This window comes from Pimephales promelas, chromosome 1, assembly GCF_988280905.1.
Source record: "Pimephales promelas chromosome 1, fPimPro1.hap1.1, whole genome shotgun sequence".
In the NCBI taxonomy this organism is placed as follows: Eukaryota; Metazoa; Chordata; class Actinopteri; order Cypriniformes; family Leuciscidae; genus Pimephales; species Pimephales promelas.
In genome coordinates, this window is record NC_142769.1 from 36,160,107 (window position 1) to 36,182,705 (window position 22,599).

The 22,599-nt window shown below is 37.7% G+C and overlaps 2 protein-coding genes across 4 annotated transcripts in view; one reads left to right on the forward strand and one right to left on the reverse strand.

Annotated features, from left to right (window-relative positions):
* The window catches only part of adam10a (ADAM metallopeptidase domain 10a), a 64,759-nt gene extending 51,540 nt beyond the window's left edge, over positions 1–13,219 (forward strand). For both annotated transcript variants that reach the window (XM_039689282.2, XM_039689283.2), the window contains exons 8-16: positions 1,275–1,458; positions 4,691–4,854; positions 5,998–6,181; positions 6,494–6,644; positions 7,095–7,278; positions 8,106–8,214; positions 8,328–8,548; positions 8,678–8,804; positions 10,916–13,219. In XM_039689282.2, the coding sequence (XP_039545216.2) occupies positions 1,275–1,458; positions 4,691–4,854; positions 5,998–6,181; positions 6,494–6,644; positions 7,095–7,278; positions 8,106–8,214; positions 8,328–8,548; positions 8,678–8,804; positions 10,916–11,028 (1,437 nt within the window). In that variant the 3' untranslated portion in view covers positions 11,029–13,219. The remainder of the gene's footprint in view (positions 1–1,274; positions 1,459–4,690; positions 4,855–5,997; positions 6,182–6,493; positions 6,645–7,094; positions 7,279–8,105; positions 8,215–8,327; positions 8,549–8,677; positions 8,805–10,915) is intronic.
* A 2,393-nt stretch (positions 13,220–15,612) lies between these two features.
* lipca (lipase, hepatic a) lies at positions 15,613–22,237 on the reverse strand. Of its 2 annotated transcripts, XM_039689284.2 has the most exons (9): positions 22,032–22,237; positions 20,494–20,672; positions 20,156–20,335; positions 19,493–19,613; positions 19,096–19,335; positions 17,622–17,864; positions 17,125–17,239; positions 16,193–16,411; positions 15,613–15,873 (listed from the first exon to the last, which is right to left on the reverse strand). In XM_039689284.2, exons 1-9 carry the CDS (start codon positions 22,114–22,116, stop codon positions 15,768–15,770), a joined length of 1,488 nt encoding a protein of 495 aa, XP_039545218.1. In that variant the 5' UTR covers positions 22,117–22,237; the 3' UTR covers positions 15,613–15,767. The 2 variants fall into 2 exon arrangements, with proteins under 2 accessions (XP_039545218.1, XP_088985690.1); XM_089129564.1 differs by lacking the exon at positions 22,032–22,237 and having other exon boundaries at positions 20,494–20,793.
* Between the last annotated feature and the right edge of the window lie 362 nt (positions 22,238–22,599).

Consider the following 22,599-nt stretch of genomic DNA (forward strand, 5'->3'; position numbering starts at 1 on the left):
AAAGTTGGTTCGGAGTTGGTTCAACTTGCGAACCCGTTCAGGACCTGTTTGTTTTTCCACTGACTAGAGCGCCCAGGGAACGACGTCGTTACGTCACTGTGCACGTCGATATAAACGCTTGTAACGCTTGCAAGTAACATTGTTTGGGATTTTCTCTAACTCGTGTACCAAGAAAACTTTAAAAACAATTGAAATATCAGAAAAGATTACATATCAAACGAAAGAAAAGATTAAAAGACTTACATAAGTTATGTACCCTTGTCTTGTGTATTTTTTCTTTCCATTTATTTGTTCTATATCGTGACTGTTTTCTTCTTTGCTTATGTTTCAAATAAAAAAATAAATAAATAAAAACGCTTGCGCTTTTCTGCAGTTTCTCCTGGCTTTGCGATGGTCAGAAAAGATGTTTAGAACACATCTAAACCCGCCCCAGCCCCCTACGTAAACATGACGTGGTAAAAGAACTGTTCTAGTCCAGCAAAGAGTTGGTGCCGCTTTGGAACCAGTTTTCCAGGCCGCGAACCGGTTCTTTGGCTGTCGAAACACTAAGTTTGCTGGTTTGCGCGCAGGCACCGGCTCCGAACCGGCTCTCAAAATGCTTTGGTGGAAAAGGGGCTACTGTTATCTTTTTTCAGTGGTCTGAAAATGAAGATGTGGTCTGATATTTTTTTTTTTTTTTAGATATGGTGCACTCTATTATGTGAATGGCATTTCCTTTTGTAACTGTAATATGGATTGAGACCGTTTTTGTATTATTGTAAGAATGTCAAGCCCAGGTCTTGACATATGTGAACTTTAAACAGGATATTCTTATTATTATCCATCATGATTACCTGGTTAAAATACAACTTACATCTTGACAGACTGGCTCAATATGTTACAGTTGTACAGAGGGGTTACAGATCTCACTCAGTATTGACTAGATGTCAATAAAAGCTTGTCAGCCCATATACTGTAGCTCTTCAAAGACTTGCAAAGTTCTCCTTTTAGTCCCAGGGAACTGCTCTACAACTGTCTCTTTGGTTGCTTAAGGGGCTGTTCACACAGAATGTGTTTTAAAACTGTTATGGACAAAAGGACGTGTTTTAGAAACAAAAGCAAAAAATAGTTTGACAGTGTTTTGGCGCAGCATTCTTGCATGACCATCTAACATGGTTACAATAGACAAAGAGAGACACAAATGAGGACACAAAATGTTACATCCATCCTGGATCTAATGTAGATTGTACCCATCTGTTGTATTAAACTGAAGTCTGTTTGTGCTTCTATTTTAGATCAACACTACCAGTGATGAGAAAGATTCCTCCAACCCTTTCCGATTTGCCAACATCGGTGTTGAGAAATTTCTAGAGCTCAACTCAGAGCAGAATCACGATGACTACTGCCTAGCCTACGTCTTCACAGATAGAGACTTTGATGATGGAGTCCTAGGTCTGGCCTGGGTCGGGGCTCCTTCAGGTATGATCAGATACACATACAGGGTCTCCCTGATTTATAACCTGAGAGGTTTTCTGTGTGTGTGAGCGGGCTAGTGTCTGCTAATCTGAAATTAAATCAGCATGCATAGAGAGACGAGGCAGGGTTGAAGACTTGCAAATCAGTTTGTTGATGTGGGACTGGCCATGTTGTCTCCATTAACCTTGATGATAAAATTATCAGTGAAAGTCCTCACACTGTGTGTGTACCCATGTTTACTTTGCTATACTTTGGGGGTCTAATTGTCCTCAGAATTAGCTAAATGTGTCCTTTTAGGGCTGGGGTTAGGATCAGTCTGTTGTAAGATTAGATTAATATAGACATAGTACAAGTCTAAAATATGTCTTTATTTAGTTTGACTGCCATTTAAGCACAATTGTTTTGATCAGACTTTATTTTACTTTATTTTTTTTAGTAGGTATCTAAACTGCATTATTCTCAAGGTAAAGAGGCATTGAAACAAGGGCAGAGTGGCATCCAAGCTTTGCATACACAATAGGTCCATAAAGCTAAACACAACTTTCCTTTAAGCGCTGCTTGATGAAAACCCTATTTGTGTTTTCTCACACCTTGAAAGTGAGAGATTCTTTTCATCACCTTTTATGTGTTTGTTTCTATTAATGTAGAATTTCATGTTCCTAGGGAGGTGTGCATGTCTCTCACCTCTTTGGCTTTTCAGTTCAGTTTTTTTGAATGATGCACAGACACGCACTAATGGACAAATACACAGCTTGTTGCATAAACACAGTTTCTGCTTAATTTATATATATATTACAAATATTTTGTATTGATTTTTGTTGTCTTTTTTAAATTATTCAGTGTCTTGAAGACTTATCGTAAGGCAATTGAGTTTTTGCACCAGATGGGACTGAATGCTTATACATGTTTCAGTTTTTAGTTCACGATATAGATAGCCTTACATCGTCATACTAGTTAGAATGTGAGTCTAATACTGCTCCATTGGTCTATGATTATGGGGCGTGTTTCAACCGAACCAGGAAAGAAAATGCCTCTGCACTCAATTGGTTAGACCTACAACTAATCAGATGTAAATTGAATCCCGTAGGAAGGATGGCAAAAACATCTTTCCGATCGACTAAAATCCTTGATTGCGGTTCTCTGTTCCTCTTTTAAAATAAATGCGCTGTTGTTATCTTCTATAACGTGGAAGTGGTGGAACGGTACACAGAAATCACTGTTCGGTTCAAACATCACGGTTCGGTAGGAGTTCGGTACAGTGGAGGGAAATTTTTAAGCTTAAAACTTGTACATAATGAAAACTTGTACATATGTACATAATGAATTGTGAGTGTTACTTTGAAAATGAAATATCCCAGAGAATAACAATGTAATATAAGGTTTGTAATTCAACAAAAAGGGATAATGACGTCTTTAATTGAGTCTTTGCACTTAGAGTAACAAGGTTTCTTCATTTGAAGGGAAGCACACTCATATACTCACAAAAATCCTGTCAATCAATACAATTAAATTAGCATTGTTAAAGTCTGCTGCTTTGATCCCTCTCCGACTAACCTCCGGGGACAACAGCAATTGCTGTCTTGCTGAGCCTCTCAGCTGTGTGAACTAATCAGCGAACATGTTTGTGTGCATGTGTGTTTTTTTTTATCGTTATGCAGCGAACATAACAGAAAATGAATTCACACACTTGCGGTTTGATGCTGTTTTGTGCATAGCTGTATTTGTTTTGTAAATGCAGTCATTATAAATGGCTTGACTTGAGATGCTAAATTTCAAATATGTGACTCTGTGACACCCACCTAGCACGTGAATTACTACACTTCACTACTTCAGCCAATACACTTTTTCTTTAGTCAAATTTAAACAGAAGGTGTGTGGGAGTACTGTCACACAGAACATTTTTACAGGTATTTGTGTTGTGATGGCAGAATGCCACGTCTTTGCCCTCTGTCTCTGTGTAGGCTTACAGCCATTTGTTTACAGCCATAGATCACTTCATTTCTACACTTCTCAGTGTTGACTGATTAAGAACACAGTATTTCTACTATAGCTGTAATATAGCTAGCTTGATCTGCACATTAAATTAGTATAATTAAAGGGGTCACAATGCCATTTTTGTTAAGTTGATATTAATGTTTAGGGTCTAAATTAAAACTTTGTAATATACTTTTATTAAAAATTATCATTAGTATTTTAAGAAAGCAGTAATTTTTCCTTGTCAAAAATAGCTTTGTTTTCAGCATGCCATTTCAGTGCATATGCCTTTAAATGATAATGTGCTTCGCTCACTCCGCCCCTCCATTCTCCTGGCGCTTTGACAACGCACGTGGAATGTTGCCTTGACAACATTAGTTCATTGACAGATTGACTTTACAACAAATGGTCATGAAAACTTTTTTCGCGATTTGCAAAGATTAATATAAAGGTTAATAACCTTCTGGAGGTGCAGCAGGAACACGAATAGTTGGTACCATTTTTTTTTCTGGTGCAGCTTCTTGGCAAAACCAGCTTATACTGATCCTCGTTTATAAACCAGTCTGGTGAGAAATGATTTGCGCAAACATGAACGCATTGACGTTGCTCGTGGGGAATATTCCCTTCGAAACAAAACTTCACCATTTCGGATTTAGGAACATCAAAATGACTGTTCGTCACTACACCCAAGAACAGACTACCCCATTCTGCTCCAGCGCTTTAACAATGATGGACTTTGATGACAGCTCGAAACGCTGCTGTCAATCAACAATCGTGGGAGGGGCGTCCGTTTTATTGAAGTCACAAAAAAACAAACGGCTTAATTTGAGACTGGGAAATATATGAGGAGATTAAAAACCAAAACACTGGATGGATTTTTATTATTGCTTGCTTTTATCATTATATGATGGTTGTGTACAGGCTCTGCGAACACACATTTCAGCAAAACCAACTTGTAAAAGTGCATGTGCTATTACATGACCCCTTTAAAACTTTAATTATATTCACTTGAACGTCTGCGGGTCTTGGGATGCTTGTATAAATTATTTATTATTTCATGTTTATGAGTAGAGCAATATTGTATACAATATTGTTTTGTTTTTTTAATGTCTCTTTTAATTCCTTGATGAATTCACCACTTAGGGAAGAGCAGGATACTGACATCCTCATTTATCATCATTTTTATAATTTCTTTATTTATTTAATTTATCACTTCATTTAAATTTAATTTAATTAATGCATCTCGTATTGGTGGTTTCAGGAAGCTCTGGTGGGATCTGTGAGAAGAATAAACAGTACTCTGATGGGAAGAAGAAGTCTCTGAACACCGGCATCATCACAGTGCAAAACTACGCTTCACATGTTCCCCCTAAAGTCTCCCACATCACCTTCGCTCATGAGGTCGGACATAACTTCGGCTCTCCGGTGAGTCCTTCTCACTACATGTGCAGCATCCTAGACAGATAAGCAGTAGACTACACACCTCAGCTGAATCCTTTATGAACAAATTAATCTTATCCTCTGATGCTTTAGCACTCATTACAGTACAAGAATTTAGCAAGAATTTAGCACTCATTACAGTACTTCCTTTGAGGCCTTTAAACTGTCAGATTGATCTAGCCAGACTTTTAAAATATCCTGACCTACTTTTTGCTCACTCATTGTAACTTGTTTCAGTTTAAAAGCAATTGCCAAGAACTGGCCCATGGCCCACTGAAAAATAGTGTTGTATTTACACTGTCTAGTTTTGTATTATAGCTGCAGGTTAATTAAGATGTTTCTTGCTTCTGTCAAATACATATATTTTAGCTGTGAGGAGAATAGTTTTAGAATAATGATATTCAGTTTTTCTCACACTCAACTTGAGAAAAACGGTTTCTTGCGTTGTGAGGGATGTATACCACCAATGTGCAGTATCTATCCGAATGAAGCAATAGAAACCATCCATTCTGGGAACAAACCAACCTAAGCTGTTTTTTTTTACTATAACTGATCTCCCTGTCTGGTCTGACAGCCTAAACATCAGCATGGCCAGCCTTGGAAACCAATCAGACCATCTGAAGACTAGATTGGCCAAGCTCCTTAAACCAGCTTAGGATCAGCAAACCAGCTTTATGCTGATTTAAGTGGTTTTTCAGCATGATTAGGATGCCGACCTTTGTACATGGGGAATATTATATTAGAATGCCAAAATTGGAGAATTTGACATTCTAATGATGAAAGGATTACAAGCATTGTTACAAGTAATTACAAGATTTTTAATCACCACAGAGAACCAAGACCTTATTATATACTTCTTTTTTTTTTTTAGAGTATTGTGTCCCATCCCTATCCCCATCATGTTGCAATAGACCTAGACAGATTGCGGGGTGAGCACCCCCTGCTGGCCATAGTAACACTTCCAAAAGCAACCTTAGTATTTCTTAGTCATTCTAGTACTGACCAGGTTTCCAATTCCAACCCTTCTTAGCTTCAGTGGTATACCAGGCAAGCACTGCAGGGAATATTTTAAGTGTGTTTGTATGCTTGTTGCTGATTTATACTTGCCTTTCTTTCTCTGTCTTCCAGCATGACTCAGGAAGTGATTGCACTCCAGGAGAAGCTAAGGCTCAGGACCAGAAAGAAAGAGGCAACTACATCATGTATGCCAGAGCCACATCAGGAGACAAGTTCAACAACAACAAGTTCTCCATCTGCAGCATTCGCAACATCAGCCAAGTGCTGGATAAGAAGAGATTCACCTGCTTTGTTGGTGAGATTTTATCCTCCAACAAGAAAATGGCGCATGATTTAAGGCTCAGTGCTGGTAACTACGAGCGATTCATGAGATATTATGGCGATGGACTCAAATGAGGCACTTAACCTGAGATTGCTCCAGGAGGATTGTCACTGTAATGAGCTCATGGTGCTTTTCTGCACCTACGTTCCATCAAAGTCACAAAAAAAAAAAAAAAAAAAAAAACGAAATTCCACCAGTCCTAATCATCTGGCAATGATAAAACAATACAGACTTTTCATTTTCCTGTCTCCCTTTCTCATTTTCTTACTGTCTGGTCTTTTCCAGAATCTGGACAGCCCATCTGTGGTAATGGAATGGTTGAGGCTAATGAACAGTGTGACTGTGGCTATAGTGATCAATGCAAGGACTCATGCTGCTATAATGCCAATGAGAAAGATGAGCTGAAGTGTAAACTGAAGCCAAAAGCTCAATGCAGGTGCGTAAGAACCTTAACAGTCTTCTATAACCAGTTTTGTTATTCTTATTTTAAATGATTTCAAATAGTTTTTTGTTAATTGAAATAAAGCTGAAATAATATAAATGTTCGATGAAAGGATTTAAATTTTTTAACTGAAATGAACAAGTTTAAGTAATAAAATGACTAAAACTCAAACTGAAATAAGAAAAAATAAAGCTAAATATAAATATAACAAATGACAAAACTAAAATTAAAATGAAACCTGAAAAAATCATATCATGTTTATTTATAATCTTATATCTGTTTTTGTTTAACTGAAGTTCTATACACTGTAGTTTTTCTGAAATGTCTTTTTTGCAATACCTTGCATTACCTATACCGTATCATTAGCAGTAAGTTGTTAAGCTGTTAACACATTTTTCATTAAGTGCAATAAAGTATTCATTTTTGAAAACTTTGCTCTTGCAGCCCCAGTCAGGGTCCATGCTGCACTACGGCGTGCACCTTTCAGAGCAAAGATATGCAATGTAGGGACGAATCCGAGTGTGCTCTAAAGGGCATGTGCAATGGAAATACCGCCCAATGCCCCACCTCAACTCCTAAAGAAAACTTGACATCCTGCCACTCAAATACCCAAGTCTGCATTAATGGGGTAGGTGCTGCATCATGACCTGTATGTTCGTTTTGTGCCTATTGAATGTTTTCACCCACATGGACTTTAATATTTTCTTGGTATTATTTATATATCTTACAATATTTTTATGTTAGCACAAATGAAATCATGTGTTTTAGTGCTAATACACATGAAACCTTCAAACAATGTTCTTAAAGTCTCTATGGGCCATATCTTGCACCCGGCACAAATGACTTTTAATGCACTTTAAGCGTGCATCCTTGGCCGTAATGTAGCGGGTGCACAACGCGAATACACTTTGATTCTCTCATCAACACTGATGCAGCAAGTTTTTATTTTTGCAAATCATACATTATAACAAGGAAAAATATTAAAACTTGAGGGATATCATTGTGGTATAAATTTTAGGCATAAATCTAGCTTACACATTTACCCAAATTTTTCAGGCTAATTGTAGTACTGACTTATCAGACCTGTTTGCCCAGTAGTAGCAAGACACGTATGTATATAATATGAAGCATGTCACTGCCCTGACAAAAACGTCGGTCTCCTCGGCTGTGAACTCTCCTTGTACACGTCTGGTAAATTCGCCATAATAATAACAATCCGCCATGCAACATGCGCACCTGTTCTTAAAGGGTATGTTGGATGATGCTCTGATTGGTTTATTTCACGTTATGCACAAACCACACCAAGAGTTATTTATCCCGCCGGAAAAATAGCAACAGCGCCTAAAACCCACCGACAAAGTTAAAAATAAGGCCCTGTACTGTATGTGTGCATTTGTGTGTGTAATATGTGTCTTTGTTTTGAGGACATTTTGTCTGAATTTATTCCTCTTTTAGGGTTGCTCTGGCTCTATCTGTCAGAAGCATCATCTAGAAGTTTGCACATGTGTCACTGAGGAGGGGAAAGACGAGACAGAGCTGTGTCATGTGTGCTGTATGGACAAGGGTGAGAAATGCATGCCATCACTGACAGTTTTCTCAAAAATGCAGTCCAGACCCCAGCAATGTTTAATTAACATTAAAGTAATTGCACTTATTCTCTCTTTTTGTCTTTTGTAGGTCAGCCCAACACTTGCAGCAGCACTAGCTCAGAGAGATGGGCTAAGTTCTTTAATAAAAAAGTCATCACCTTACAGCCCGGCTCGCCTTGTAATGACTTCAAAGGCTACTGTGATGTCTTTATGAGGTGTAGGCTGGTGGATGCTGATGGCCCTCTGGCAAGGCTTAAGAAGGCCATCTTTAACCCTGAGCTTTACACGAGCATTGCACAGTGGATAGTGGCAAGTGTCTTAAATATGTAATCCCTAAATAATGGTTCCCTCTTCCCTGCATTTGTGGGTTTAATCGCTATAAACCAGTGTTATTTGTCTCTTTCAGTGTTAATCTCATCTTGAATATTTGTGTTTCAGGAGCACTGGTGGGCGGTTCTCTTAATGGGCATTGCTCTCATCATGCTGATGGCTGGATTTATCAAGATCTGCAGTGTGCACACACCTAGCAGCAACCCTAAATTGCCCCCACCCAAACCACTGCCAGGTAACACCCTAAATGTCCCCCTTTTTTTTTTTTATTGCAGGTTAACAAAACAGTAACACATACCAGGTAAGATTCAGTGAGACATATCTACAATACAGGAGTAGGAAAGGGGAAACAAAAAACAAAAAAACAACAGAGAACAGAAAAACTCACAACAGCCCCACACAGTTATCAACAAAGTGGTATATGTAGGCACACGAGATCCTTTCTGTGATGCAATTCGGTAGTATCTGAATAGTTGTAGAGGATATGATATAGGAAATGTCCCCTTTCTAAAACACTACCATATTCTCCTCAGACCTCAGACTTTCCCCTACTAAACCACAACCAGGAATATGTTGCAGATGGCCACAAACTACAGCCATTCACCAATTCCCATTTCATGCACATCAGTGGATGGAGTGGTGATCTGTGTATAAGAGGGTTGTAACTCAAAATCTGTATGTGTGGTCAACCAGATAAAATACAGGACTGTGTATGAATAGATTTAAACATCTTTCTCAGACTTTCACTCACATTCACTAAAATTCCCCTATTAGGCTTTTTTCGGATATTACTTTTCATGTAGTATGTAATATAGCTGTTTGTGAATGTAAAAAGGTTTGCAAAGATTAAAGTGCGGGATAAACGGAGTTATTGTCTCCCAAAAGAAAGAACTGATTCTGAACTGCCTGAAAAGAGTTGTCAGTAATTCCAGTGTTTCTTCGTTCTTAATCTCATGTAGTTTTGTAACAAATTTGCATAATTGGCTGCTTGCGAATACTTTGACCCACTGTCACTGTAATGCAAATCCACTTGTCATGCACTCCAAAGGATGAGGACTCGTGTTGAAACGGTTGAACCGACGCTACCATGGGACTTTATTTCGAAAAAACATTGTATGGTAGTTAATGGCGAGAGACAACAAATATTTTGATCACGTTTGAATTGTGCCCTGAATTACACATAATGTTTGTCAATTTAAAAGATACATTTTAAAGTAAAGAAAGTCACAGTTTGATGTAAAACCGTTGAAATATAAGTCTGTGAAAATAACATAATTACAAGGACTACAAATCCTACAGGCGGACATTTTCTCTCAATGAATGAAGCTAACTTTACTGAAGCTGTCTGTCATTGTTTCTACAGTCTTACGTTATAATTGTAACGTTACGCCGTCATGCCTGAGTGTTTTGGACCAGACTGCACACACACGAGCAGCGGATCTCGCTCATTGTTTTGCTTACCGGGAGATGTAGTTCATTGAGCGATTTTTGTTTCTCTTCTGTTTTATGACAAACTTCGACGTTTTTGACTCTCAGAATTATCTTTTAAATTGACAAACATCATATGTGTAATTCAGGGCACAGTTCAGACAGAATAAAAAGATAAGTTGTCTCTCGCCTTTGACTACCATAGATATTTTTTTTCCGAAATAAGGTCAGGTCCCATGAGCCCGGAAGCGGAGGGGCGGGACTTAGGCCGTGTGTCCACCAAAGCGTTTTTAGCCAGCTGAAAACGCTAGACGCTCTGCTGAAGACGGCGTGCTTTGGGCGCTTGAGAGCGTTTTGGCAACGGAGCGTTTTTTCCGTTGAGACGTTTCGTTGCTATGATGCAGAATATCCGCAGCACAGTTTGAATGTTGTGACAGTTGGTCGGTGTGGTATTAGTCCCGCCCCTCCTCCACTGTGTTTGGACAGCTGGGTAAGAAGTGACAGTGATGAGCGCTGCGTTTTATCCAAAGTTGAACATTTTTCAACTCTCGGCGACCAGTAAAAAACGCGGCGCTCCCATTGAAAACCTACGCCAGGCGCGTGGAAAAACGCCTTGGTGGACACACAGCCTTAGGCTCTCTATGGACTTTTTAAACTTAGCGTCGCAGCAGCAGATTGGTAAGACGGCTGATGTCACGTGCTCCCAATAACAACACACAGCCAATGAACAATCCACCACCTGAAAACAATGAGTGGACACACTGAGAGCGAAAAAGCACACACAAATACACGTGGAACATAACAAGGCGACATTCGGTCTGGTCATATCATCAGTGTTTAAGAATTACAAAATCCCAGTTTACAAAACCCACTGCATGTAGGGTGATTAAAATCATACCTTTGTGTTTTATTCTCTAGGCACACTGAGGAGAAATAGATCCCAGCAAACTGCACAGACCCAACCACAGCGTCAGCCACAGCGCCAACGCAACCAGAGAGAGAACTACCAGATGGGCCAGATGCGCCGCTGAATCGCCCTCCTCATTGCCTTGGTTCTTCCTAGTGCCTACAGTGGGAAACACTTCACTCCAAAGAGTAACCTGAATCAATCAATGAGCCCCAACTAGAAACTGGCAAAAAATAAAATGGACTTCAAAGTTAAAAGAAACCGTTTTAAAGACTAAGAAACCACTGCTCTGGGAGCCAGCAAAGCTTTCGTTGCATAGCTCAGAGAAAAAATCAGAAACTAGTGATGAGCAAGAGGACAGAATCGATGATTTTTGTTCTCTTTTTTTTTTTTTTTTTGCTTTTCCTTTTCTTTCTCACATTATTAAAACCATTGTTCTCTCCACTAAAGTTTCCCCCATTTTTGCCTTGTTATCTTTTTTTATCGTCATTTTTTGGAATTGCCACCCTCCTGTGGAGATGAGCATGATGGGAAGTCACAGATTTTTCTGCCAATCCATGCTGACTGAGAGAGACTCCTAAAGACACTCCTTTTCCAATGTGTAATTAAGATGTTTTTAAAACGCAAGCAAAGGACTAAAAAGCTTATATTTCTGAAGCTTTCACTTTTTTTTCCTGCGTGCAATTGTACAGAAATCAAAAAATACATTGTTTTTTTTTTTTTTCAGTCATGTCATTTTTTTCATTCTTTTGGATAGTTATAATTAAGGATATTTTAATATACACTCAGGATATAATAGGAAATAACAGCACAGAGAGTTTCTATTGGTGGAAGGCCTTTTACCAGATATACTTTGCTGAAAGCGACGTATGCATTTCATTTGTGCAAAGCACTTTCACCTGGTTGAATTTCTTTTTTTTTTCTCCCAGCTGATAACCACTTAAGAACTGCAGATCTTCCTTCCATGTGTGCGAGGCAGTTGATGAGAGGGAGGACGGTTAAAACGATTGTTATTGTCCTGATCTGCTGAGAGTCACTGTTATTTTATGTTCATCCAGTAACACAGTGATCCTTCTGAGACCCAGTAAATGATATTGTTCACAGATGACAGACTTAAAAATAAAAGCACAACATCAGGAAAGGTTTTTTTTCTTATTATTTTTAATATACATACATTACAAGGTTTTTGTTTTGCAATAAGATGTAGGAAACAGGAAAGTGTGGACAGTTGCACAAATGACTGAATCTAAGTGGTGTGCATTAGTGAAAGATTGAGATCAAGATTATAGAAGCAAGCTGTGGAGCCTTTAGAGTGTTTTACTCAGCAATCAATATGTATACAAAGAAACTTTTAGCAATTTTCAGTCATTACCTCTATTATAGCCGAATAAGATCCAGACTAGCAGCCTATATAATCAATACATATGCCTTGTGTTGCCTATATAGTTTATCTAAAACAGCCCATGCTCATTTTTTTTTCTACAATAACCCAATTTTTATTTTCTTTATTCCTTCCATTCTCTAAAAATGTGCTTTTGATTTTATTTTGTGTGTGAGTCATTTGCAAAGGCAGAGGGTTAGAAATAATTCATCCATTACAAATGTCATTTTCAAAGTTTCTTTCTTCTTTTTTTGTATTTCAACAGACCAGGGATATTTTATCTTCTGTTTGTTTGCTGAATGGGATCCTATTAGTGTGACTGAGAGTCCAATGTTTCTAAAGTCTGTCTTCTCAAATAACCTTGCATCCTTTAAGGGCATGCATTTTAAATATGGATGATTTGCTTGTATCTTGAAGATAATAATTCCTGGCTATCAGTCCTCCTTTAAATCTAGATCATCATCTCATTTCTGTATGATGGGAAAGGGGGTTTTAGTGAGCTTGACTTAACTGCTCTGACTACAGTTGGCTTCAAAGTAATAAATAATTTCTGTGATATCCTGTGGTAAAGGGGTTTGGTTGAATTTGTAAGGGGATTTACCTTAGAATTTTTTTTTATATATTTTTTTTTTTGCTTGTCTTGCTTTAAGTTTATAAGTAATGTGCACTGATATGTAAGCATGGTGTGTGGACAGAATATGAAAAACGACGGAGATGGAGAAAATGTCTAATACTACTGTTTGATTTTAATGTCCGCTGTGTTTTATACAGTTTCTTTTCTTTCTTTTTTTGCTTTATTTGTAGTTTTTTTTTCTCTTCTCTTTGCGCTCACTTTTGAAAATTTTTACTAAGTACTTTGCAAAAAGTATTGTGCGACATGTAATTTTTGAAGTACTTGAAATGCATTAATAAAATAGCCTTGATCAAAAGCTCATCTGGTAATATATCAATGTGTTGTAAACGATATTAATTGCCTGTATGTTCTGCAAATCTACTAGTTTATGGTTTTTAAATGGGTATAAAAATATATTTCAAAAGAACAGCTGATGGAGTCTTCAACAAGCCATTATGGTCACGCATCATCCATTCGTGTTAAATTTGATCATTCCAATCGTCACACCTTTTCTCATAAACTGAAAGTTTTGTTGTCAGCTACCCACTCTCTTGCTGCTCAAGTCACACAATACCATAAAATGAAAAATAAATCACTTGCTGTCAAGTTGTTGCACTTTACAAAGGATGTAAATCCAGTCTACGTTTTACTTAATTCAAGGATGGACTGGCTAGAAATTGTACTCCAAGTGAGAATACAATTAAATCTAATTTTAAAAAAAAACTGATATGGTGAAATATTTCAGGATGTGTGATTATAACTAGAAGAAAGCGTCTATATTGTAGTGCCATAGAAATGACTTGAATGTGGTCCAGTCACACATCTTCCCCAATTAGGTCAGGATTTGAACCGGGGTAGCTTTTCACTTAAAATAAACAGCTGTATTGTCGTCATGTTTCATCTCGCACCAAAATAAACATGCATGATGCACCTGAATTTACCTTCCTATTTTACACGTGTAATGAGGGGATTTTATTTTTATTTTATTTATTAACTCAGACGACTGAAAATACATTGAACACATGTACACCATATACGTCAACACTTTTTTTTACAGGCTGTGCTTTATCTACAGCACACAAATGCACAGATGATGTTTGCCTGAAGGTTGAATCAATCTCAAAATGATTGTAGTTGCTGCAGAAATTAATGGCCTTCAGATATCCTTAAAAGAATTCCTGACCTTTATAAATTATATGAAATAGGACAATGTTCACTCTGGTTTGGGGATACTAAGAGTCACTCATCCTTCATCCCATTGTGTTTGTGTTCAAGTACGACAAAAGTCCTAAGGTCTTGGACACCTCGGTTGAACACTCAATAAATAAATAAAAATGTAAAATGAGTTTATATGTGTAAAGTGGGCCTAGCCAAATTTAAGCGAAACAGCCTTGATATCAACAGCAAAATAGAGAAAGAGCGCGTGCTATGCACATAGTTCCCACAGGCAAAACAATTGTCACGTGACCTCCCCGGAGACGCCATCTTTGAGGGCAAAACCGCTGTGTTTACCATAGGCGTTCACAACGTTTTATCAGAGAATGTCGTTTTACAAACAAATATTTATGTCTGTTTATATTGTTATGCAAATCATGAAAAGACAAAGTGTAATAGATTATAAAGAGACTATTAAAACAAGACATAGAGAGGTACAATGCGAAAATTTCATTCATAAATGGTGTGTATCCTTATGCAACAAAAGAAGCACTGAGCACCGATTATGCAACTTTGCCTCAGATACAGTATTTTCATGTGTACAATTATCTGGTATTGGTGAGGAGTTTTTACACATGTGCAATTCCAAGCCTGGAAATCACTGGAGGTGTACGATCAGATTGACGTGGGGTTGGTTTGGTGACGTTTGCTCAAGTGCAATCAATGGAAAAGTAACTTAAGTCATCATAGCGAAGTAGCATGATGCTAATCTGTCTATTAAAAAGCCATAGCCTGCACAACTTAATTCCTATGTTCCCCAGTCACCGGTGATTTCTGTAATATGCATGTACTTGCGGGCGTCATGGTTCGGTGCATGAATATTAAAATAAATAACTCGCGTGCAATTTAATTAATGTAATAAATGAGGAACTACATTATACGCGGGATCTTTAGGGACATAATCTGAGATTGCAATGCTGGAATGTGAGATCAAACAGTGGAAACAATGTTGTTTTGTATGTTTTTAATACCTCGTCATTTTGTTCATACAGGACATTATTCAAACTGCAACGTGTTAACTTATATTTATTTACACTCGCAATAAAACACAACATTGTGCTTTTGTCAAACAAATTCGTGCGTGTTTTGAGTGAGTTTCTTTCCTGTTTATGCTCGCCAGCCATAATCTCCATCGTTGTTCGGACAAAAGCTTAGTCTTCTCACATCCATATGGAGTCTAATGACGGGTATAGTGTAAAATCCCGATTTAACTGAACCTCCGGCACGATTTTATCATCCATTGACTCAGCAGGAGATGACCATTTTCACTTTATAGCACGAAACTCATTTCACTTCGTTCAACTCGTATTGCTTCTTCTTATGTTTTGCCCTCTATGGTTTTGCCCTAAGCAATGGCGCCGGGTCGGCAAATGCCCGTATGTTGTGACGTCATGTGGGAACTATGTATAAAAAGAAGCTTGCTGTTAGTCGACATTTGAGGGAGGGATTTTGGTGTGGTGTGGTAGAAGTCGTGAGAGAAATGTCTGACATTATGTTGATATGTCTGACATGTTTAATATCAAACTTTCTTGCTACTCTTTAAACATAAAAATACAAGTTAAAACATTAATATTATATTACAGTAAGTCCAGTTTCCCCCGTCCCATACGTCCTGACGTGAACACACGGGATCGGATGTGTGAGGTGAGTTTCTTTAGCCGTGCTTCATCAGTCTCCGCTTCTTTTCACAGCGCACAAACACCTTCTCCTGCGATGGCTCTATATACATGCCGTCTTCTGTCTGTGCGCAAAACGAGGTTCTGTAAAGAAAGAGTACGGTTATGATGAGCTTCAGCCTGGGAAACGTTTGCTTTGTTGTTTTGATTTATTCAAAAAAGCCCCATTCAAACACTAGAGGGCGCTAAAGTAACTAAACATGAAATAGAAGCTTGCAAACGTTTTGAAAACCTGGGGCATTAAAAGGTAAGATCATTAAATGCTGAATCCCAAGCTTTTAATCTCTATAGTAAGCCTAAGCGTCGTGAATATGAATACAGAATATGTGAGCATGCAGTTTATCACAATCTTTTAAAACACTCCCCACCATCTGTGTTACTGTTGGCCAAGTGTTCCACTTACTTCCTCTGGGTCTCTCCAGATTTCACTGTAATCTTCCCCACAGTGAGCTGTGGTCCTCTGCTACCTTTGCCCCAAGGTATCATGGTCTTAACTGTGCTCCACATGTTTGCCCACACAGGGCTTCCCTCCCAGGTGAAGCGCATTATCATCAGGTCACCTATATCAGTGTCCAGAGTGATGAGGAACGTAAAGGTCTTGTTACCTGAAATCTCCTCAACTCTGAAAAAGATAGAGGAACAATTAAGGAGAGTGATTGTTTCATTCAGTTTTTGAAGATTTTCAGTCAATGTATATTAGCCTGTATGAGAGTCACTGTGTGTGCACGCTCTTGTTCGAGATGCTATTTTAGTCCATTGCATTTCTGTTCTCTGTTTCATGTTCCCAGCACACATGTGTTTCACTCATCCATGCGAAATGAGTTATTCTGATGAGTGCTCTCTGTATGCTATGAAGACTAAATTGAGCAGTTCCCCGTGAAGCAGAGCACGCTACTTTGAGCTTTTAGAGCCCAGAACATGAAACATTAATGATGTTTTTCATCCCAGATGTCATCATTCAGTCTTTCATTAAGGGATCTTTAGCTTACTGTTAAATCGGGAGCTTCTGCCACTGTCACATTAATTTGAGCTCTTACTTACGAAACGACTATAGTTATAAATTGTACGTGTGGATTTAATGATATTATTTATTTGTTCATATATTCTTGTCTTTATCACTCCACTAAAGGGATTTTTTTTCATATAGGCTATATTTTGGTTATATAAGATGTTTGTTAATAGCAAAGAGCTTTTTTAAATGGTCGAAACTTCAAATGCATCCATAGGGTGAGAAGGTCATTACAAAGCTCAGTAAATTTATGCTCACTAACAATTTACTGAGATGATGTTATTTTAATATTAAGCTGTTCATATCAATGTGAATTGCACACTTACAGTGTTATGGGGACATTTTCACTTTCTCCCAGTGTCCCGGTTAGAGAGACTGTGAGGGTGGGGTCGATCTTATCAATTTGGTTTATGAACTGGATCCTGAACTGATAGTGAAACACTGATGAGGAAGGAAAGTGAGGATTGATTAGCATGCACTGAACACATTTTTCAAAAAAAAAAAAAAAGGAAAACAATGTAACACAATTAATTATAAACATTAATTGCTAAAATCATTTTTAAAATCAGTAACTTTTTCTTGTTTTTCAGTAAAATGGCTAAACATTGGAAACTTTGGAGAATTGCATAAGCCAAACAAGATAATTATTTTTGAGAAAAATATTGTTCTAATAGTTTTCATGTGTGTGATTAAATATAATAAAACATTTTGCATTTAAAATAATTTGTAAAATGTATTGGGGAGAGCAGTTTAACAGTTAGAGACAACATAATGGTAGAAAGTGACTGTTACACTGTTTTGTTAAGTGTGATGGCTCACTCACATTTGTATGGCATGTGTGAACGGGTTTTGAGGAACAGTTTCTTGCTTGTGTCAGAGCGAACTTTCTTGATGTCATAACCCAAAGTGTTACAGCGGTTCTTTCGGCAGTCCAGACAGTAGCCCTTATCGAAGGCCGTGTTGTCGCTGCACTTGTAGGCCATAATCTGCTTGTCTTTGTTCAACAGGGAGTCGATGAAGAGATGCACAGCGCGCTCATGGGCACACTTCACTGTCTGCTCAAATCCTGAAGTTAGATGGACATAACATGAGACTTTTGCACTAACAAACAGTAATTAATCATAGATCCACTCAGACTTTTAGCTTATCATTCTCAGTTGTGTGTGTGATCTGCTGTGTCTAGATTTAATACAGTGCATTGTGGTGAGTTAGCGGTGATGCAAATAATCCGGTGCATTGTGATGGTGGTAGAAACTTTAGTTCAAAAGTTTAGGGCCTGTAAGATTTTGATAGATTTTAGAAATTTTATTAAGCAAGGATGCATTAAATTGATCAAAAATGGCTGTAAAAACATTTGTAATGCTACAAAAGATTTTATTTTTCAAATGCAGTTCAAAATATTAAGTGTTTTCATCATTGATAATTATAGGATTATTTTATTTTTTTTGAGCAGACAATCAGTTTTAATGGTATTAATGGTAAATGGACTGCATTTATATAGCGCTTTCAAAGACCCATGACCACCAAAGCGTGCCTCATTCAATATGAGGGGGGGTTCGGCATCCTGCTCATGGACACCTCGACACTTGGTCAGGTGGAACCGGGGATTGACCCATCAACCTTCCGGTTTGTAGACTATCTACATGAACCACTGAGCCACTGCCGCCCCAATTACAATTTTTTAAATGGTTAGAATGATTTCTTAAGGATCATGTGACACTGAAGACTGGAGTAATGATTCTGAAAATTCTGAAATAAATTACATTTTAAATTAGAAAAGTCATTTTAAACTTAATATTTTCACAATATTTCTGCTTTTACTGTATTTTTGATAAAATAAATGCAGTCGGTTTAGCATAAGAGACTTCTTTCAAAAACTTTTGAAAGAAAATGTGTACAGTTACAGTCCCTGTCCATTAGCGCAGCGTCCAGGGTACACGAGTCATGGACTCATCAGTTTTTTGTAGTCGTTAAAATTATGTATTTCAGGCCTGTCTTTCTGCTTCAGTTTTCCCATATATGGATATTTAATTGCCTGGAGGCAAATCTCAGTATGAGAGCAGAACCTAAGAGGGATTTGGTATAATTAAGTTGTGAGGATGACAGCTGCTTTTATGTGTTTATGCCTTTCATCTGGAAAGCTGTCTTTAGTAGCCATTCTCACAGTGTCATTAATGGGATGTTTTGAATGTATCTCATCCTAATCTGACAGTAATTTGAGGATGAACCTGGCCCTTTCTCTCTCTGTCCATCCATCCAGCCATTCATCCATCTATCCACCCAGGCATCTCACCCACCCATAATCCCGTACTGGGCTAAATGTGCATAAATGTTTTGCACATGCAGCTGGCACCCTGGTTGAAATATTCCTCCATTGGGGTAGAAGTCCAAGTGGGCAACAGGCTGTTCGATGCCCACACTGAGTCCCATGCGCTGTTGGGTAAATGTATGGATTGCATCCACAAACATAGCATCCTCAGGTGAGAGTCTGTCGGTATGAGACATTCCCTCAAACAATGGACCTGCAGGATCCAAACCTAAATCCAAACATAAATATATTACCATTAACCAGGAAATAAAGTTTTGTTGCATTTGCTGAGAATAAGGATCTTAGATTTAAAGTCTTTTTTTTTGTTTATAGGCCTATGTATGAACATCATTTATTGATTGTTTAGACTGACAATAATATCTCACCAGTAATTCTTCCCAAGGTTTTCCCAGACACAGCTAAGTTACTTCCAGCAAATCCAGATATATGAGCGCCAAGGCTGTAGCCAATCAAGTGCACTTTTCCCAAAGGAAATTGTTTGAAATCCTGTTATGGATACTCACAGATTAATGTCAAGTAGTAAACGTGTTTTCAAGAATTTTTGCAGTTGGTAAAAGAAGCTGTGTACAGTATTGTATAAAAGATTATTTAAACGATAAAAGATTTCTTTTTAATTAATTATTTCTCAAAAGTGACTGATTTCTATTCAAAAGAAGTGCTGTTCTTTTGAAAATTCTATTAAGAGGTTCCACAACAATAATGATCAGCACAACTGTTTTCAACCAATATAATACTGGTACTTAGAAATACTTCTTGAGCACCAAATCAGCATATTAGAATTATTTCTGAAGGATCATCAGACTTTCACAGTAAGTCACAGTATTACTGTTTTTTGGTATTTTTGAATAATCAGTAGTTTTAAATAGTCAACATTGGTGAACAAGAGATCTTAAAAAAAAAAAAAAGACCTCAAACATTTGAACGGTAGTGTGTATACCCTTCTACCTAAACATCCTACTGAAAGTCCTTCAGTTTCATGATGCAAGTTTTAGCCATATATGTAAACACATTTGTATTCCCAAACTAACCTCTAGCCACCTCAGCAGATGGGCAATGTCCTGTCCCACTATGCGTGTGTTCAGAGCTGCTATAGGATAGTGCTGGTGTGCCAGATTCAGCCAGTCTGTTATCACCACATTGATGCTTCCCTGTGAGCTCTTTAGTGCTGATGCCAACCTGGAAATCCAGTTCTCCATCATTCCGTCCACCTATGGCACACGGAAGAGGAGTTGATTTCTGCTCTCCTGTTTTGTTTGTAGCAGATGTTAAATAACTGCTGTTTGCAAAGGATGCCAAGGTCTTTGTGACCTTTGGTACATTTGAACAATTGATCTGTTTTTCTATTAAATCAATTAACTCAACATACCGACCAGCCATGAATGATGATAGCCAGTGGATGGCTGCTATTGAAACCACAAGCGTCCAGTGTGTGAGGCTGGAAGAGCTCAACTGTGCACATGTCGTCTATGTATTCCCCATCAGTGTAAAGCCTGAAGACTGATTTAGGTTGATAGAGCATCTTCATTCTCTCTCCAGGCTCTGTGTCTGTTAGTATGGTCATACACAAACTGAAAGTCTTTGACAGGTCATCAGCACTAATAAACACCACTGTTGTTTGTTCAATAGTCATGGAATATTTATATTTGTGCATAAACAACAGTACAATAACCTTGCATTAAAAATATGTTACAAGTAAACATGCTTACAAAGTTAAGCATGTTTAGTTCCCATAGTTCCAGGTGAACTTTGAGCTTGAGTCAAGGCAGAAAAAATGTTTACCCACCACTCTTTCTGATTAAATGAGCATGTTGGATATGACGGTATCAATTTACAATAATGTCTTATTTGTTAACATTAATGTATTGACAAACATGGACTAACCATGAGCAATACATTTGTAACTGTATTTGTTAATCTTTGTTAATGTTAGTTAATAAAAATACAGCTGTTCATTCATTGTTCGTTACACTTGATTTCAATAATGCATTGGTAAATATTACAATTATTAATAAATACTGTAGAAGTGCAGTTCATTATTCATGAAGTTTCAACTTCACATTCTTATCCGGCTTAATTTTCAGGGATGCAGTTTTTGCATATGGAAAAATGTGCATGTTCAGTATATGTTCTAATATGCAAATGTCAAAGTATTTATGTTTTTCTTTCAGTATTGAGCCTTTTCAGCTTTTATTTGCAAACGGTCTAGGAAATTATTTCTTTGTGGTTTTATAAGTTGTTGTTTTTTTTACATACTACAAGCTTTTATCCCTTTAGATCAGTAGGGATTAAATTGGGCATGATGCTTGACTTTCATCCAATCCTCCTTGATATTTGACTTTTTTCCAAAGAGCATCAGTTGCACATTCTGCTTATTTCCACATAGACTTTTTTCTACGCTTAATGTTGACTAGAAGTCCTGTTGTTTTTGTTGTTCCCAATTAGATTTAGTTTCTGCAAGCATATTTCCAATAAATGTTTCTTACATGCATACTGAATATAGTGCATGTTACAATACCCCAGTAAATAAAAGGAGAAAAAATATGCTTCATTGTTGGAAAGTTAACTTAGAATATCATTTTAAAGGGATAAATCACCCATACATTTATGTTCTGTCTTCATTTACTCATCAATATCTTGTATGCGTGTAAGTTTGTTCTGCAGAACACAAAAGATGATATTTTGAGTAAAGTTTCAACTGTTTTTGTCCATGCAATCCAAGTGAATGTAGTCCAAAATATCATTGGACTAACATAAATCATTGTAAAATAATTATATAAAATTCTTGAAAGTATCTTATCGTAATGCTCTGTAGAAATGGGAATGTCTTGTCTGCTACAACATGAGGGTGAGTGAATGACAGAATTTAAATTTTTAAGGAGAACTATAAGCATAATTCACCCTCACCTGCTCGGTTACCCCGAAATTTTCTTCCATCGGTCAGTTGTGAGATGATCAGACAGAAGGACACGACTTTAATAAGAGTCTTCATGTTCAGGCCACTTCAGGAGCCCACAAAGATTGTCCAAATATTTTGTGCCTCTCTTTTTCTCAGGCAAGAAAGGAGAGCACTGACTGAGGCAGGTGATAGTCCATTAAAACTGTCTGAGCCTGAGAGGAGGGATCAGTAAATATTCAAATGTAACTGAGCCCGGAAGAAAAGTTACTCTGTTTGACCTTTTGTAGTTTGCAGCCAAATGTTAGCCTGATTGGCTGCACGTTGTTGCAAAAGAAGCTATGGCACGTTTGGTGACAAAGTCTTGTCAGAAACAGTTCAAAAAGGCTCACGCTGACCCATTGCTGATAACAAATGACTACTCCAATACCATGTCTCTAAACATCAGTCAGAAAAGAGGGATGCCCAGTGCTTATTAACTCACTGGTAATTTGTATTTTTGCCAGTTTAACATTCTCCTGACTATAAGGAATGTTGCAAGGCCATGTCAACTTATTGTTACCCTAATCAGTGTTGGGA

Bases quoted from the DNA above. Each gene is read 5' to 3' on its own strand.
- lipca (XM_089129564.1), bottom strand. From the start codon at position 20,778: ATGCACAAATATAAATATTCCATGACTATTGAACAAACAACAGTGGTG. The intron at 19,614-20,155 runs GTTAGTTTGGGA...TATCCATAACAG, and splicing joins ATCTGCTGAGGTGGCTAGAG to GATTTCAAACAATTTCCTTT. The intron at 19,336-19,492 runs GTGAGATATTAT...GTTTGGATTTAG, and splicing joins AACCTTGGGAAGAATTACTG to GTTTGGATCCTGCAGGTCCA.